This window comes from Mastigoproctus giganteus, chromosome 7 (assembly GCF_048544385.1).
Source record: "Mastigoproctus giganteus isolate SK-2022 chromosome 7, ASM4854438v1, whole genome shotgun sequence".
Taxonomy (NCBI): Eukaryota; Metazoa; Arthropoda; class Arachnida; order Uropygi; family Thelyphonidae; genus Mastigoproctus; species Mastigoproctus giganteus.
The window spans coordinates 164,223,244-164,238,837 of record NC_143581.1 but is presented as its reverse complement, the minus strand read 5'-3'; the positions used below and the strand labels follow the sequence as shown (position 1 = coordinate 164,238,837).

At 35.8% G+C, this 15,594-nt stretch overlaps 1 protein-coding gene across 3 annotated transcripts in view; it reads right to left on the bottom strand.

Moving 5' to 3' along the window:
- Positions 1-15,594, bottom strand: part of LOC150083311 (protein FAM193A-like) — a 359,376-nt gene that overhangs the window by 217,291 nt on the left and 126,491 nt on the right. For all 3 annotated transcript variants that reach the window (XM_090377966.1, XM_090377967.1, XM_090377969.1), the window contains exons 6-7: positions 3,632-3,826; positions 259-466 (exon numbers count right to left, since the gene is read on the bottom strand). In XM_090377966.1, coding sequence (XP_090234092.1) covers positions 259-466; positions 3,632-3,826 — 403 coding nt within the window. The remainder of the gene's footprint in view (positions 1-258; positions 467-3,631; positions 3,827-15,594) is intronic.

Here is a 15,594-nt window from a genome sequence, read left to right as displayed (position 1 = left end):
AAATATAATAAATAAAAATATACGAATATAACAAATAAAAATATATAAATATATTAAAAATAAAAATATATATAATAAAAATAAATAAAAATATATTGCAATTCCATAAGCAAAGGTCAAGCATGGGCATATCCCAAGCAGAATTCAAAAAACCAAATATGCTTTTCTGACCACCATATATATAAGAGCAAGTGACACAGGTGACATTTAACAAAAAAAAATAAATAAATAAACAAATAACAGTTCTGTGTTACTTACCAGTTCTTTTAAGATTGGGGAAAGTTCTTCTGAAGCTGAACATAACTTTGTGTATTCTTCTAAAAGAATGAGTGCAAATGGTCTACTTGATTCAGATGGTGAATCAGCTAACAGATGTCGCAGCAATCTTAACCGCATTTCAACAATAAATAATTGCACTTGAGTTTCTAAACATCGCAATAGTTTATGAGGATCGCTTTCACATAACCTGGAAGCCAGGAAAAAGGCCATATTAAAAATACATGTATTATGCAAAGCTTCATTGCTATTTTATGAAGACAGAATTATTAAATCTATTCATTTAATGGACATAATAAAATAGTTTCAAATTTAAAATATTTTAAACATGAAATAAAATACTTTCTACAGGTAAAAGAAAATCCCAAAGGAAACACTTAAAATTAATATTCTTATAAATGCTGAACTATCCATTTGATCTGATTTGATATTTTTTTGGTTCATTGGCAGCAACAGCCATTATGTGTTAAATCCAAGATTAATACTGTCAAAAATTTACAAGTGACTAATGGGTAGGCCACCATTTCAAAAATTACTTAAATGAAAGCAGTATACAGTCAAATACATACAAATACTAAACACAAGAAAATCTCAGCAAAAACTGGTATAAGATACTATTAAAAATGCAGTTAAACATATGAATACATATTTATTATTTTTAAAAATTGAAAAATTTCAGACACTGTTTGTTAGAAAAAACCTGACTGAGTGTATAAGGCTCGGTCAGATGAATAAAGCACGAAAACAAACGTGTTCATGGGTAAAATTTGCATTTTGAGTAAACGTGTTTGACGCTTAAAATGGTGTCACAGTCATGAACACAGCGGGCCATCAGAAAAGGGGTGTAAGACGCTTGTGTTCTATGCAGGGCCGAGCTAACTTCCTCTTTATGATTTCTGCACAGACTAGACTGCCATTGTTATATTACAGGCTTAATTTCATATAACTTGTTTCAAGCCTGTCCATGCCATTATGTTGCCACCGGGAACTCAATTTTTTTTGTATTACCTGCCAATAGTCTATATAGGGGAACAGCAGGCAATGGTTACTCGGAGTCATTGCAAATATAGCTGCAATATCAGCAAAAGCATTTCCCTGATCCCAGTGTGGCTGTGGATCCAATAGCAGCGAATAGCAAAATCAGATTCCAAAAGACGATACAGCCACTGCTACACCTGGCAAAGGACTGGATGAAGATCCAGTCAGGATGAAGAATCAAAGCCCACAAAGAACTGAGAGAATTGTTACACATAATACACTTTTGATGGGTGAGGGTGAGGCTGGGGGGGGATGATCCAAAGCTCATCTCATCTAGCACATGCAACTCTGCAGTAAATATGCCTCAATTAGAAAGTGTAGCATCTGGAGAGATGATGGCAGATCCCATGGGGCAGTTCTGACTTTGAACCATCTGTGTAGACTGGCATAATGTTAGAATGTTCAGCTCAATGTGCAGAGTACAGTTGCTGGTATCGGAAGATGGAGTGTCAGCCTTCTCCCACTTGTTAAAGGAAAAGTCACAATTTTAAAATGAGCTGAGTAGCTCTAAGGATAAAAACAGCAAATTGACAGTTGGCAGTTTGATGGGTGTTATAAAGATTTTCCCAAAGTTACTCAAAAATGACGTTGATATGGGATGGTCAGGCAAGGATTTTAGCTTTAAAGCATTCTGTTGAGACAACTTTTTCCATCGAAGCGATAATGGCCACTCATTTCCTTCAACATATAGGCTTTGGACAAGTGATGTTCAAAATACTCCAGAAGCAGTAGTACAAATCACCTGATGGGAGATGGGCTCCTGCCATTGAAATATAGTTTCTGGCTGATGCATATACCTGGGACCCATAATCTAGTTCAGATCACATATGCAAATGATAGAGGCATAATAAGGGGCACTCGTCAGCACTCCAAGAAGTAGAAGAGACTGCACAGAGGATATTCCAAGCTCTCGTGCACTTTGTACATAGTTGACAGATACGTTGTAGAAATATTAACTTTCTATCAAACACAATGAGGAAGTTCCTCATTAATGGAATTCACTTTTATGACAAAACTGATAACTGATCCTCAGGTACTCTTTCCAATTCGCAAAAGTGGCTGAGAGAGAGAGAGAGGGTGAATCCCACACAAACGTAGAAAGACAAACAGCATAAAAGTTCTTAATAAAAACAAGGAGGGATGGTTGACCTCTGCGATAGATGTTATTTTAAGGCTTTTTTAAAATAAAATATTCCAAAGTATCACTTTTCCATATCAAAGAACACTGACATTTAATCGGATTGGAAAACATCTATCTTGGATAGATATTTCTAATCTAATTAAATGTTCCAAAGTGGACCTGTTCCTTTGGAAGCCACGATGATCACTAGAGAGGAGACTGTTTGTTTCAAATACCAAAGAAGTCAAGATATGATCATTTTCTCCAAAATTTTGCATAAGCAGTTAGTCAGAGTAATAGGATGTTGAAATACGCTAGTTGAAATTTGGGATCCTTTCCTGGCTTAGCAAAGGCATTTTCCTTGCATCAGATATCCAGAAACTGCTGTTCAAGCAAGAATCTGTTATATAGAAGAGCAGGTAATCCAAAGATTTTGAGGAAAGGTGTTTAATGATTTTATAATGGATGTCATCTGGTCCAAGAGAACTTGCCTTAGTAAGAGTTAGAGCTGTTTTTAACGCTTGTATGGCAAATTCGCAAGCTGGTGTTTGCAGGCCGGCCACTAGTTAGAACACCAGACCAAATCTATTGGTAACTCTTTAAAAAAAAAAAAAAAAAAAACTTAGACGTGTTACAGGTCAATCGCTATAAATTTAATGAAATGTAGACAGTCCTTCCCTATTCATAATGTCTCCTTTTGAAGAAATCTTGAAATTTTCTGTTGACTAAAGGAATGTTCTTCACTTCTCTTAGAGAGAAAACTATTTTGATAATTTTTCATGAGGATTAGCAAATTTGAAAGAGAATATTAAGGAAGATTTCTTATGTAGAGACACATATGCAGACTATCATACACATAGAAGAAATAAGAAATGTAATCTACAAAAGTACTGCTGAAAGAGTAAATTCTCATTTAGGAAATACCTCCATTCTGCATAAATAAAATATATACATAAAAAAAAAATATGGTCAGTGTTAACAGAGGGTCTGAATTAATGAAGTTTTATTTAATGTAATACATTAGTCTGCTCTCTTGAAATCGATTTTGCAGTATAATGGTAAAAAATTCCTCTAACCACACTTAGAAAATATTCACCCTGTGAATATTTTCTAAGTAGTAAGGTAACATTGTATCAATTATGGAATTTACAAAAAATAACAATGCCAAAAAAGATAAAAAAAAAGAAGAAAGCCTACCTATGTACCAGATCTTTTAAATGGTCAGCTTCAGGCATTTTAACAAAAGTGACAGGTGCAAAAAACTGATGTGAGCCAAACTTTTCACCTAATGGTAGACCAGCATCTTTATACATTTTATGGACTGCTTGCTTCAATTCTGCCCAGCATTTTCTTAGTTGCTGCTGCTCTAAAGCCTGCTTCATTTCAAAATACCTAAAAGTAATATAAATTAGGATAAATCTCTCTCTCATTAATTCAATCCATTTAGCTCAAAATAAATATATAAATAAATAAAGGGGGTACAATCAGCTCAGTGGTTACAATGCCAGATCACCAATATCGAGGACCTGGGTTCAAATCCCACCACAGGAGAGAGAGGAAAAAAAAAAAAACCCACAGGAGGGTAAAGAAAAGTCACAAACGTGACTTCATCAGACCTACTTCCCTCAAGGTAGAAGAGACAGTTGAAGCAGAGAATAATGCCATCTGATCTGGTGGTGCTCCCAATAACTACCATACACCACTGGATGCAAAAGCCAAAGCTAAACAGGTCCACCTCCACAGCTGGATAAAGGTGACAAACAGAAGTAGTGAACATATTGCATCAAGTATGGCACAGGATAAAGTCACTCATGTTTTGATCTTAGGCAGAGGACTTCAAAAAGTCAGACAGTCTCCCATGGGTGAAAGCAGAGCAAGTGGCACTGTCTCCTGTATGACTACCACAAATGAAGGGCAAACCACACAGAGACAGACTGTTGTCAAGAAGAACCTGATAACTCCTGCAATATTGGAAAAAAAAAAAAACAGGATAAGCATGACCATGTAAAAAGAACCACGAATACAAAAACTACATCCCAGATCACCCAAAGTGGAAACATATTAGGTCACAATATCCAGAATAGAAGGCGACCCTGGCAGAATTCAAAAGAATGAATACCACAAAGCCCACACCATACTGAAGGAGAGACCCAACAGAATCCTGTGGCAAGTCACAGATCACCTCACTCAGTAAATAATACTAGATTACCTCAACAACAAAGATGTAACCCTAGACACCATTCGCATAGTCATTTACTGTTCAGCTGTAGCAGCCACCAGGGTGTACGGAAGAGATACCAGACACCAGCAGAAAACAAAACGCAAAGACAAGGAGCCAACAGCCTGGGAAAAAAGGCTACAGCAGAAGATAGAAGAAATAAGAGTAAAAATAGGCCAACTGACCCAGTACCAATAGGGTAACAGAAGTATAAACCGATCATAAAAGTGATGGCCATCCTCAAGAAAGACAACATGCACGGAAAACACAAGACCTATAATTAGAGAATCGAAGAATAGCCTGACACCCTCAAGCAGAAATTTCTGGCACTCGGCAAGAGACTTCACCATTACAGGGAATGTGCCCAGAGGAAAACAGACAACAAGATATTTGATAAAAACCAGAGTGCCTTCTACAGGAAAATCATACAAGAGGAGAAGGAAGGCAATGAACCTCCCAACCAGAAAGCACTTGAGGAGATCTGGGGCAACCTGTGGAGCAGAGATGTTAGCCATAATGGCTGAGCCTTCTGGATAGATCTAGAAGAGTAAAAAACCAAGGATGTACAAGTACAAGAGATGACAGAATGTGAAATTCAGGAGGAAGAAGTAAAAGAGTTATTATTATTATTATTATTATTGGCCATATGATACAAGGAAGCCTGAGGCTTGTGCTGCACCAGCCAAAAATAACCCGAGTTACCGTGAGAGAGAGAAGTAGAAAGGAATCACCAAGAAAGAGAAGAATGAATGATCTCCAGTCCAGGACCCTAGGTGTGCCAAGCCCATACTCACCAGATGTGTTGATTAGGAAGTCCCACAACTGGCAAATGAATAGATAACATACACAACTACTGATAAGAAGTTCAGCTGCACACAGGCACTTAGCGGAGCAGTTCACACAGATAAGTCATCCTGACACAGTCACAGAGTCTCTGACTTAAGGAATCACCTGAAGGCTAAGGACAAAGACACCACAAACCATGACCTCCATCAAGACTACGCATATAAGATGGCTTCCAATGCCAATATAATTTTAATATTGGTAATTACAACTGTAATTGTAAAAATTTGATAATTGTAGTATTGGTAATTGTAATATTTTTGTAACCTTTTCTATTTTCCCAACAGATGATGGGTATTGGTAAGATACCTGAAACATCACTTTAATGTATTGTAATTGTAGGCGAACAGCCCCTTAATAAACTATATTATTAATTTCACATGGTATAAGAGTGGTATTAATATAATAATAACTTTAAAGTATTTTCTTTGTTTTCCATTTTTTGTTTTAATCTACTAAAAATCAGATGTTATTTCTTTTCTTCTATTTATTTCCAAAACTATTATATTTTGCCTTACTACTTAAATATAGAAAACTATCAATTTCCTCTATATGCTCTCTATTATGTATACGGCACATTCTAAGTCTCCTAATTTTCTATTTTGTGTCTGTATAAGTTCTGTAATGTTGATATTTGCTTTTCTCATTGTCCAATCTAGTATTATATTAAACAGCAGAGGGTATAATACTTGTTAACAGGAGAGATTGCTTCTACAGGGATGGGATACACTTAAATAGAAAGGGTGCAAGAATATTTGCTGATGCTATCGAGGCAGTGTTAGGTGGGTCGGAAAACTGCTAGCTTGGGGGGAGACAAAGACCAATAGATTGACAGTAGCCACTGGCAGAGGTGAAAGAGATTCTTGTACTGCTTCTATTAGAATGAGCAGAAGCCTGAAAAACAAGATGCATGGTATTTCAGAGACTGCTGGGAGCCATTGCGGTACAAGTAAACACATGGGTTGTGTTAGGGTAGCTAAGAATAGAAACAGGTGCAGGTATACTTGCGTGTACACCAATGCTAGGAGTTTAGTAAATAAATTTGATGAATTTGAGGTATTGCTCAAAACATCAAAGGCAGATATTGTTGGGATATCAGAGACGTGGTGTCACACAGATATAAGGGATGCAGAAATGCAATTTGGGGAGTACAACGTCTACAGAAAGGATAGACAGGATAGGAAGGGGGGAGGGGTTATGCTATTAGTTAAGAAACACATAAAAACCAAGGAAGTGAAGCCAGTCGACATCGCTGGACAGTGCAGTGTTGAGTCAGTTTGGTGTGACATAAGCATTGGGAGATCAAAATTGAGAGTAGGAGTGTGCTATAGGCCTAATGACTCTGATGAGTATAATAAGGAACTGTACAGGGAAATAGAGTGGGCCAGTAAATCAGAGAGTCTTATAATGGGAGATTTTAATTTCCCAGATATTGACTGGAATTTGGGGGATGGTTACTCACACACTAGCAGGGCTTTTGTGGATTTATTGGATGATTGTTTTCTACATCAGCATGTTCGGGAGGCAACTAGAGGGAGTAATACTCTTGATTTGATTATCAGCAGTGATTCTTCATGCATTAAGAATTTGCAGATAAATGAACCACTAGGTGGCAGTGATCACAGTGTGCTGAAGTGGGATTTACTGAAAGAGGTAACTACCATTAGGGGTAAAGGGAAGGGTTATTGCTTCCGTAAAGGCGACTACGATGGACTGAGACAGTATTTAAATTCTATACAGTGGGACCAACTGATGACGTTACCAACAGCAAATTCAAAATGGGAAGCATTCAAAGAACTTATCTTGGAAGCTACTAGGCTTTACATACCAACTAAGAAATATTGTTCAAGGTTTAGGCCAAAATGGATGTCAGATGAACTAATGAGGCATATGGCAGAGAAGAAAAATGCATGGGATACTTACAAATTAACACATGACACAGAAGCCTATGATAGATACAAGTTGATATGCAACCAAGTTACAAAGGAGGTTAGGCAGGCGAAGGCAGATTACGAAAAATCCTTGGCAAGGGATGCAAAGAAAAACAGCAGAGAGTTCTTTACTTATGTAAACTCTAGAAGGAAGGGGATGAATCAGATTGGTCCACTTGATATTGATGGGTCAACTGTTGATGATCCTGCTCAGGTAGCTAACAAACTAAATGAATATTTTGCATCGACATTCACACATGAGGAGTTATTCAGCAAGGGGAATGCCAGAGGTGTATTCAACTCTAGCAGTAAGCTACAGAATCTTGAAATAACTGGGAGTAAAGTGGAGGAGAAACTGTTGAAGATAAACACAAGAAAGGCACCCGGGGTGGATGGGCTCTATCCAGTTATATTAAAGGAGGCAGCAAAGGAAGTAAGCAAACCCTTAGCCATAATTATGAGAGCTTCCTTGGACTCAGGGGAGGTACCCACAGACTGGAAATGTGCAAATGTGACCCCAATTCACAAAGGAGGATCAAAGGCTGACACAAGTAATTATAGACCTGTGAATTTAACTTCTGTTCCAGGAAAATTAATGGAGGCACTGGTTAAAGAAGCACTGCAGGATCATTTAGACAAGACTTCAGTTATAGCTCAGACACAGCATGGTTTTGTTAAGGGGAAGTCTTGCCTGACCAACTTGATTGGATACTATGATGCAGTCACAAAAGAACTGGATGCAGGGAATAACTTTGATATTATATACTTGGATCTTAGAAAGGCTTTTGATACTGTTGCACATGGAAGACTGCTGCACAAATTGGAGCAGTGTGACATTGGAGGCAAATTGCTGCTATGGATAAAGGGGTGGTTGAGGGGGAGAAGACAGAGAGTGGTAATCAGTGGACACTGCTCATCGTGGACTAATGTTATTAGTGGAGTCCCTCAGGGCTCAGTGTTGGGTCCATTATTGTTTTCTGTATTTATAAATGATATTGATGATGGTATATCAAGCTTAATGTCCAAGTTTGCAGATGATACAAAGGTTGGCAGGGTTGTCAAGGACACTACTGACACTATGCTCCTGCAACAGGATCTGGAAAGGTTGAGCAGATGGGCTGAGAGGTGGCAAATGAAGTTTAACATTGACAAATGTAAAGTACTACACATGGGAAAAAGCAACCCCAGAGCAACGTATCAACTCTGTGGTACTACACTGACAGTGGTAGAGAATGAAAGGGACTTGGTGGTGATTGTGCAGGCAGATATGAAGTTCTCTGAGCAGTGCAGACGGGCTGCAAGAGTAGCTCATGGAGTATTGTCAATGATATACAGGAATTTTTCCAGCAGGGATAAGGAGGTGATTATTCCATTGTATAAGGCAATGGTCAGGCCACACCTAGAGTACTGTATACAGGTCTGGAGGCCTCATTTCAAGAAGGATGTAGAGCTGCTGGAACGAGTACAGAGAAGGGCAACAAGATTAGTGAATGGAACAAAGGGGTGCTCTTACGAAGAAAGGCTTAAGTTTTGCAAATTACAGTGTCTGGAGACTAGGCACCAGCGAGGTGATCTGATAGAGGTGTATAAAGCCTTGAATGGTTTAAGCATGCTCAATGCTGATGGGATTCTTCCTCTAGCTCAGAAAAATCACCTGAGAGGGCATAAATTCAAATTGAGGAAAGACAGATGTAGGATAGACGTGCGGAAATTTGCCTTTAGCCAGCGGGTGGTTGGTTGGTGGAACAGACTGCCATCCCTTGTGGTGGAGGTTGATAGCCTAAATAAGTTTAAGGCTCAGCTGGACAGGTATTTTGAACGAACAGAGGGGTGAAGTGGAAGTGGGGTTTTTTTTTTTTTTTTGGCTGATGCTGCATAAGCTTGCTTTCTTGCATCAAATGCCTCTACTAATGCTAATGCTAATAGTGCACAACCTTTTTTGACTCCTATTGATATTGTAAACCATTCTGTACTTCTATCTTCCACTATAACTGCTGCTCTGAAGTCTTGAATATATAAAATATTCAACATTCTCTCTATTTAGGTGCTGAAAGCTTTCTTTGAAAGTGAGAAATGTTAACTAAACAGGTAATACCATTTTTCACATTGAAGCATTGTTCTATTATATTTCTTAAAATATAAATTTGGTCTATGCATGAACTTCCTTTGAATTCTATTTAAAATTAGTATGGATATTTCCTTGGTACTGATAGAAGCATAATTCCTCTCTACGGCATAGAGTCCAATCTCCCTTCTTATATAATTTTATTATTTATTTCAATCTTTTGTTAATTTGTTTCTCTTTCCAAATTTTATTTCTTAAATGAGTAATATGTAATATTAATATCTTCTGTCCTCCTTTAAGCATTTCAGGTGATATTTCATCAAACTGAGGCTTTTCCATTTTTTAATTGCTTCTGCGATTTCTCACTGCATAAAGTTCCCTTACTGTATTTTGTTCCTTTTCCTGATTGTGCACTGTACTCTCTATATGACTTACCCTATCTTTTTCAACATTTAGTAAGTTTTTAAATTTTGACTGGCATTTTTCCCTTTGCTCTTCCTTTTCTGTAATTAAGATTTCTTCTTCACTTCACAGAGGTCCCAAGTTTTGTTTGTAATAATTTGTTATTCTTTATAAGGTCTCTTATTTCTCCTGGATGCCTGTTCTTCTGTTTCCACCACATCTTCAATTGCTTCTCTCTTATCTTCTCTCATACTACTTTTCACCTTATTTATTATTTTGTATCTTTAATCAAATTCTGTTTTCATTACTTTTGTTTGGTTGCTATTTTCTTTCCTCTATTTTCGAACTACTACCTTCAGATATGTAATAGTCTTTTATCCTTTTATGATAACCCATTATCTACTCTGTGGTTCCCATATAATTTTCTTTCCTACTATTCCATATATCTTCTACCTGTATTTATGTTCTTATTTTCAGATGATATTTGGAATCTGTTTTGTAGTTCACATATATATATATATATTCGTATTAGGCGAAGGATTGTTTATGAATTTTGAAAGTGATAAACTTTCAAAATTCATAAACAATCTCAATGTACTGATCTCAATAAACGAGTAACGTTTATTGAGATCAGTACCGATTAATGCCATCTAAGATTATGCATTACATTGGTCTGTATAGATAAGTACTAGATATGATGGAAGAAAATATCAGTTTGGTAAAGCAGTAGCAGTTATTTTGGGTGAGATACGGTGCAATATGTGGACGCTTTGTGCGTCAAACACCCGAGTAACGTGCATAAGCCAACGCTGGCACTATGCCGAAACCTAGAGATACAATATATAATATGTGATACAATATATAATTAAAAGGTAAGCGTAAAACAAAAGATAAAACATAGAGCAAAAGATGAAAGCAATATATGATAGAGCAAAGTAAATAAAATAAAATAATGAGGCAAAAATGTATAACAGTACAGAGGCAAAATTATAAAGCAATGAGGTAAATTATAAAAAAGGGGTCAATTATGGGTATGTAGATACATTAAAAGGGACTTTGTCTAGGGCTAACCCTCTCAATGTATCAGCCCATAATTAACGTAGCTATCTGTTTCTGTAGTCAACTGCCGGCAAAACTAGGTAAGCATATAAGTAGGATGGTAAAACAGTAATAATAATAAGCCGAAAGCTGGTAATAAGCCGTTTTTGGTAGGTAAGGAATTTAGAAGCAATAAGATGTGAGCCAAATGCTGGTAACAAGCACGTATTTGATAAGTAGTTTGCTGGCGAGATGACTGTTAGCCCAACAGATAGCATAGTAGCATAAAAGAGAGTAAGAGTTCCATCCATTGTAGTTGTATATCTTTGTTGAATAGGCAGCTCGTGCTAAAGGAAGGAGAACGGAAGTAGGAGGTAGAATAGCAATAGTACCACAATCCCCCTCGAATTGCTCTAATAGTTCATGAGGTATGAAGGGAAAAAAAAAAAAAAATATATATATATATATATATATATATATATATATATCTGTCTTTCAAATAATTGTCTTAATTCTGAAACATCCATAGCTTTCTGATTTGGATGCCCTTGCATCTCAATCTGATCTACTTTTATTTCATGCTCATCGTCACTGTATACATCTGCTTTTCGTTGTTTTGTTTTAATCCATTTGCCATTTATAAGTACAGGGTCTATTTGTTCTCTAGTTTCATTGTCATATGATACCATACGTATTTAAGTATTCTTTCATTTTTGAATTTGGCATACCTATTACTAGGTTATTAATGCACAAAGCTGTATTAATTAATCTTCATTTTCATCATCCAGTATAATAAAATAGCTCCAATATAAATATAATACCCACTAGTACAATAACATTTGTAAATATAAAATTGAATGAAAATATAAATATAATTGGATGCTATTTGCCCATCACTGAAAAATTTTATTGGATACAAGTTAATTTCATAAAGGAATCTGCCTCCATAGAACCCTTTTTTTACAGCTTGATCCCTTTCTAATTAAAAAAAATATATGCCTTAATCTCACCTCTATCACTTATACAAACTGCCCCTCATTGCTTATGCTAATGATATTAATCTGAGAGATTTCCACCTCACTTCAGGAAGCACGACAAAACAATTTGTTTATTAATGATGCTATTGCTGTGGTTACTGCTTATTTTAACCTTTTTGGCCTTCATACTAATCCTGATAAGTGTGCTCCATTTCTTTCTCCAAGAAAACCTCACCTTTTAATCTTAAACCTCTTAATGGATCTCAGTCAGTTAAATCAGTTCTCTGTTATAAAGATCTTGAAGTACTCTTTAATACTTAACTTTTCTTTCGTTCTCAAAAAACTTCCTTAAAGCTATCTTTCCATAAGATGTGGATATTGAGACAACTGCTTCTTGTCTCCAACCTAGTTATCATTCTCCACTACATAAAAACTTATCTTCTTTCTTCTATCTCTTATATACAGCTAAAATGTGGTCAGCTGTGGCAACCCCTGCACAATAAGAGCCACCTCTCAGTGGAATATTGGCTATTTAACATGAGCTAAACTGTAAGCTGGCCATGAACATATCTCTTGCACAACAATGGCAAAAAAACTTAAATTTAGTTCCATTCAAGAAGTTGCTTCCCATTAAAGCTTTACGTGCAGTTGCCAAATTTTTGGTAGTCCCTTTCTATGTGGGATAAATACTATTAGCTGGTATGCTATCCCCCCCTCAGGAGTGCTAGAAAGATGTTATCATTAATTCCTCTCTCTAATTGAATCTTTTCTCTAAATAGATTTTTTTCCATATCCCTCACTGAAATTTATTCAGCATCTCAACGCCAATATATTCCTATTCTCTGTAGACCACCACTATTGCAAGGAAACTGCTGATGCCATCAGGTAACCTATAGAGAGTGTATGTGACTAATTATTTTCAATGTGTTTGTTTATTATATTTGATTCTTGATGTAAATAAGACTCATTTTGTTATTATTTTTATTAATGAGCATGTAATCATCTGGCAGAACAAATGAATAGATTATTTATTTGCTTATTAACATTGTCAGAAATAAAAAAATAAAACCACAGTTTTCATTAACTTAAATATATGTTTTGCTCTTGACTGCTCATTCCAGTTATAGCACAAGAAGAAATGGAATCATGGGATGATAGTTAGCACTGATGGTAATGACTACCATCCCAGGGTTCAATTTCTTCTCATTTTGTTACAGGAGTAATGTCATTTACTGCAGGCTGATTGAGGGCAAAATGTATATCCAAAAGCTACTGGTAGTTTTATCATTTATTTCTATTAATATTATATTTTTATATTTTAAAATTTTATTATATTAGTATCTTAGCTTCTTCTTCTAATTTCTTCTTCTTCAGTCCTTAAGAAATACGTCTTATCTACTTGGTGGGTGTTTGTTAGATATTTTAGGTGGGGGGGGGGGGTCTTTATCATTTGAGTTCCACTCAAAAAAAAAATAAAAAAATCTAAATATCAAAGGCTAAACTGTAATAGATAAGGGAATTTGGTAAAATCAGTATCATCAAAAAAAGAAAGCTACTTAAGATGACTACAAATTATGAAAGAACCTTACTCAATATGGAACTCATGTTCCGCAATCAAACTACTATGGAGGGGTATCAGGCTAGGGAAAGATTACAGAATTTTCAAAGAGTTGCAAGAATACTATAAAGAAATTTTTGCAAATGTGGAGGAAAGAAAAAGAATGAAATGTACTGGTCAAGTGCATAAAATGGGCAGTGGAATTAGACCTAAAAAAGTAACTGATGATGAGTGAAATGAGTTCATTGAATCTATATTCATATAAGTAACCTCAGGGGCTCACAAGCCTCTTTGGCTGGTGCAGCATAAGCCTCAGGCTTTCTTGCACCATATGGCTAATAATAATAATAATAACAACAATGTTAGTACAGTTAATTTTGAACTAAATGAATTTGTGATAACTGAAAAAGGACTGGAGAAGAAGAAATTATCATGTCTAAAAGTGAAAAAAAAAAAAGCCTAAGGAGTTGATCTTTTTGGTTACATCAAAAGAAGCAATAAAGGTCAAACTTCATTTCACTCATGTGAAAGAGTGGAGTGAACTGAAGCTCATTTCATCCAGGACAAGCAACCTATTGGGTTATTTTATTTCTACTGTTCAAAACAAAATTGTCCAAAACTTGAATTTTGTTTTTGTCTATTGCACAATGGTTTTCTGTACAGACTACTAATGATTTATCATAAAGCAAGTATACAAGTTTCTCACCACTGTTCACTGAGTCACATATCGATGGCATTTGATTTTTACTTTTCTTGCATTCTAAAAAAAATTTTCATAATACAAAAATACACTTTGTTTCCCCAATTTAAGTTAAATTCTGTGTCATGTTTCTCAGGTGCAGCTGAGACATCACTATGATTTCAGTAACAATATAAATTCATGTTGCAATCATGAATACATGAATTTTTTTTTACTGGAAAAAAGCAGTAATTTATTTAAACCCACACTCTGGACTAAATTTCACCAAAGACACACATTTCATATTAAGATACAGACATGGGAATATTTACCAGTATAGTTTCAAGCATCAGCACACCCAGGATTTTTCTGTCTGTGGATTCTTGTTTCAGATTGTCTGTTAGGCAGTATAACTGATATCACTGTTTCAAGTAAAATAACATCAAAATCTTTGCCCTCTTCAGAAATGTTGAATCATTTTATTAATAACAATGCAATGGCTCTGTTTTCTAGATTTTGTTAAAGAAAATTTCCTAAGGTTTCATCAGAAAGAAAAAATCTGAACTGAGATCTCCCCATCATTCCCTGATCTGGCTGAAAATTTTCTTACTGAGCATTCGTATAAGGAATTTTTTTAAAATACCAATCATGACTTGAGATTTGTTATATTTCAGGTTTCTTCTGCACTCGTTAATTGGCCAACTAAGAACAACTGTACATAAACTTTTATTTTTGTAATAGTTTGTTAATTCCATGCAATGACTGTCAATGCTGATGGGATTCTTCCTCTTGCTCAGAATAATCACCTGAGAAGGCATAAATTCAAATTGAGGAAAGACAGTTGTAGGATAAATGTGCAGAAGTTTGCCTTTAGCCAGTGGGTAGTTGATTGGTGGAACAGACTTCCATCTTTTTTTGTGGAAGTTGATAGCCTAAATAAATTTAAGGCTGAGCTGGACAGGTATTTGGAACAAACGGAGGGGTGAAATGAGAGCATGTTTTTTTTTTGGCTGATGCTGCATAAGCTTGCTCGTATGCCTCTACTAATGCTAAAAATGCTAATGCTGCAAAATATCTATTGCTTCAACTAATTTTTTTTTAACTTTAATGATTACTGAAAACTAGTTTTCCAAAAAAAAAAAAAAATTCAAATCAAGAGCAAGCTGCCTTTGTCTTTTGTTTTTTGGTTAGGAAAGGATATAACCTGGAATTATTTTGTTTACTGCCAACCTGTAGTAGCCAAAATGACATTTTTCAAACCAATGCATTTTTCTTCTCTGCCACTAGTCTCAACAGTTCATCCAACATCCATTTGGGTCTTGAACAATATTTCTTAGTAGGAATAAAAAGCTTAGTAACTTCTTTGATTACTTCTCTGATTGCTTCCCATTTAGAATTTTTAGTTGGTAACATCATTGGTTGCTCCCAACGAAAATAATTTAAAAACAG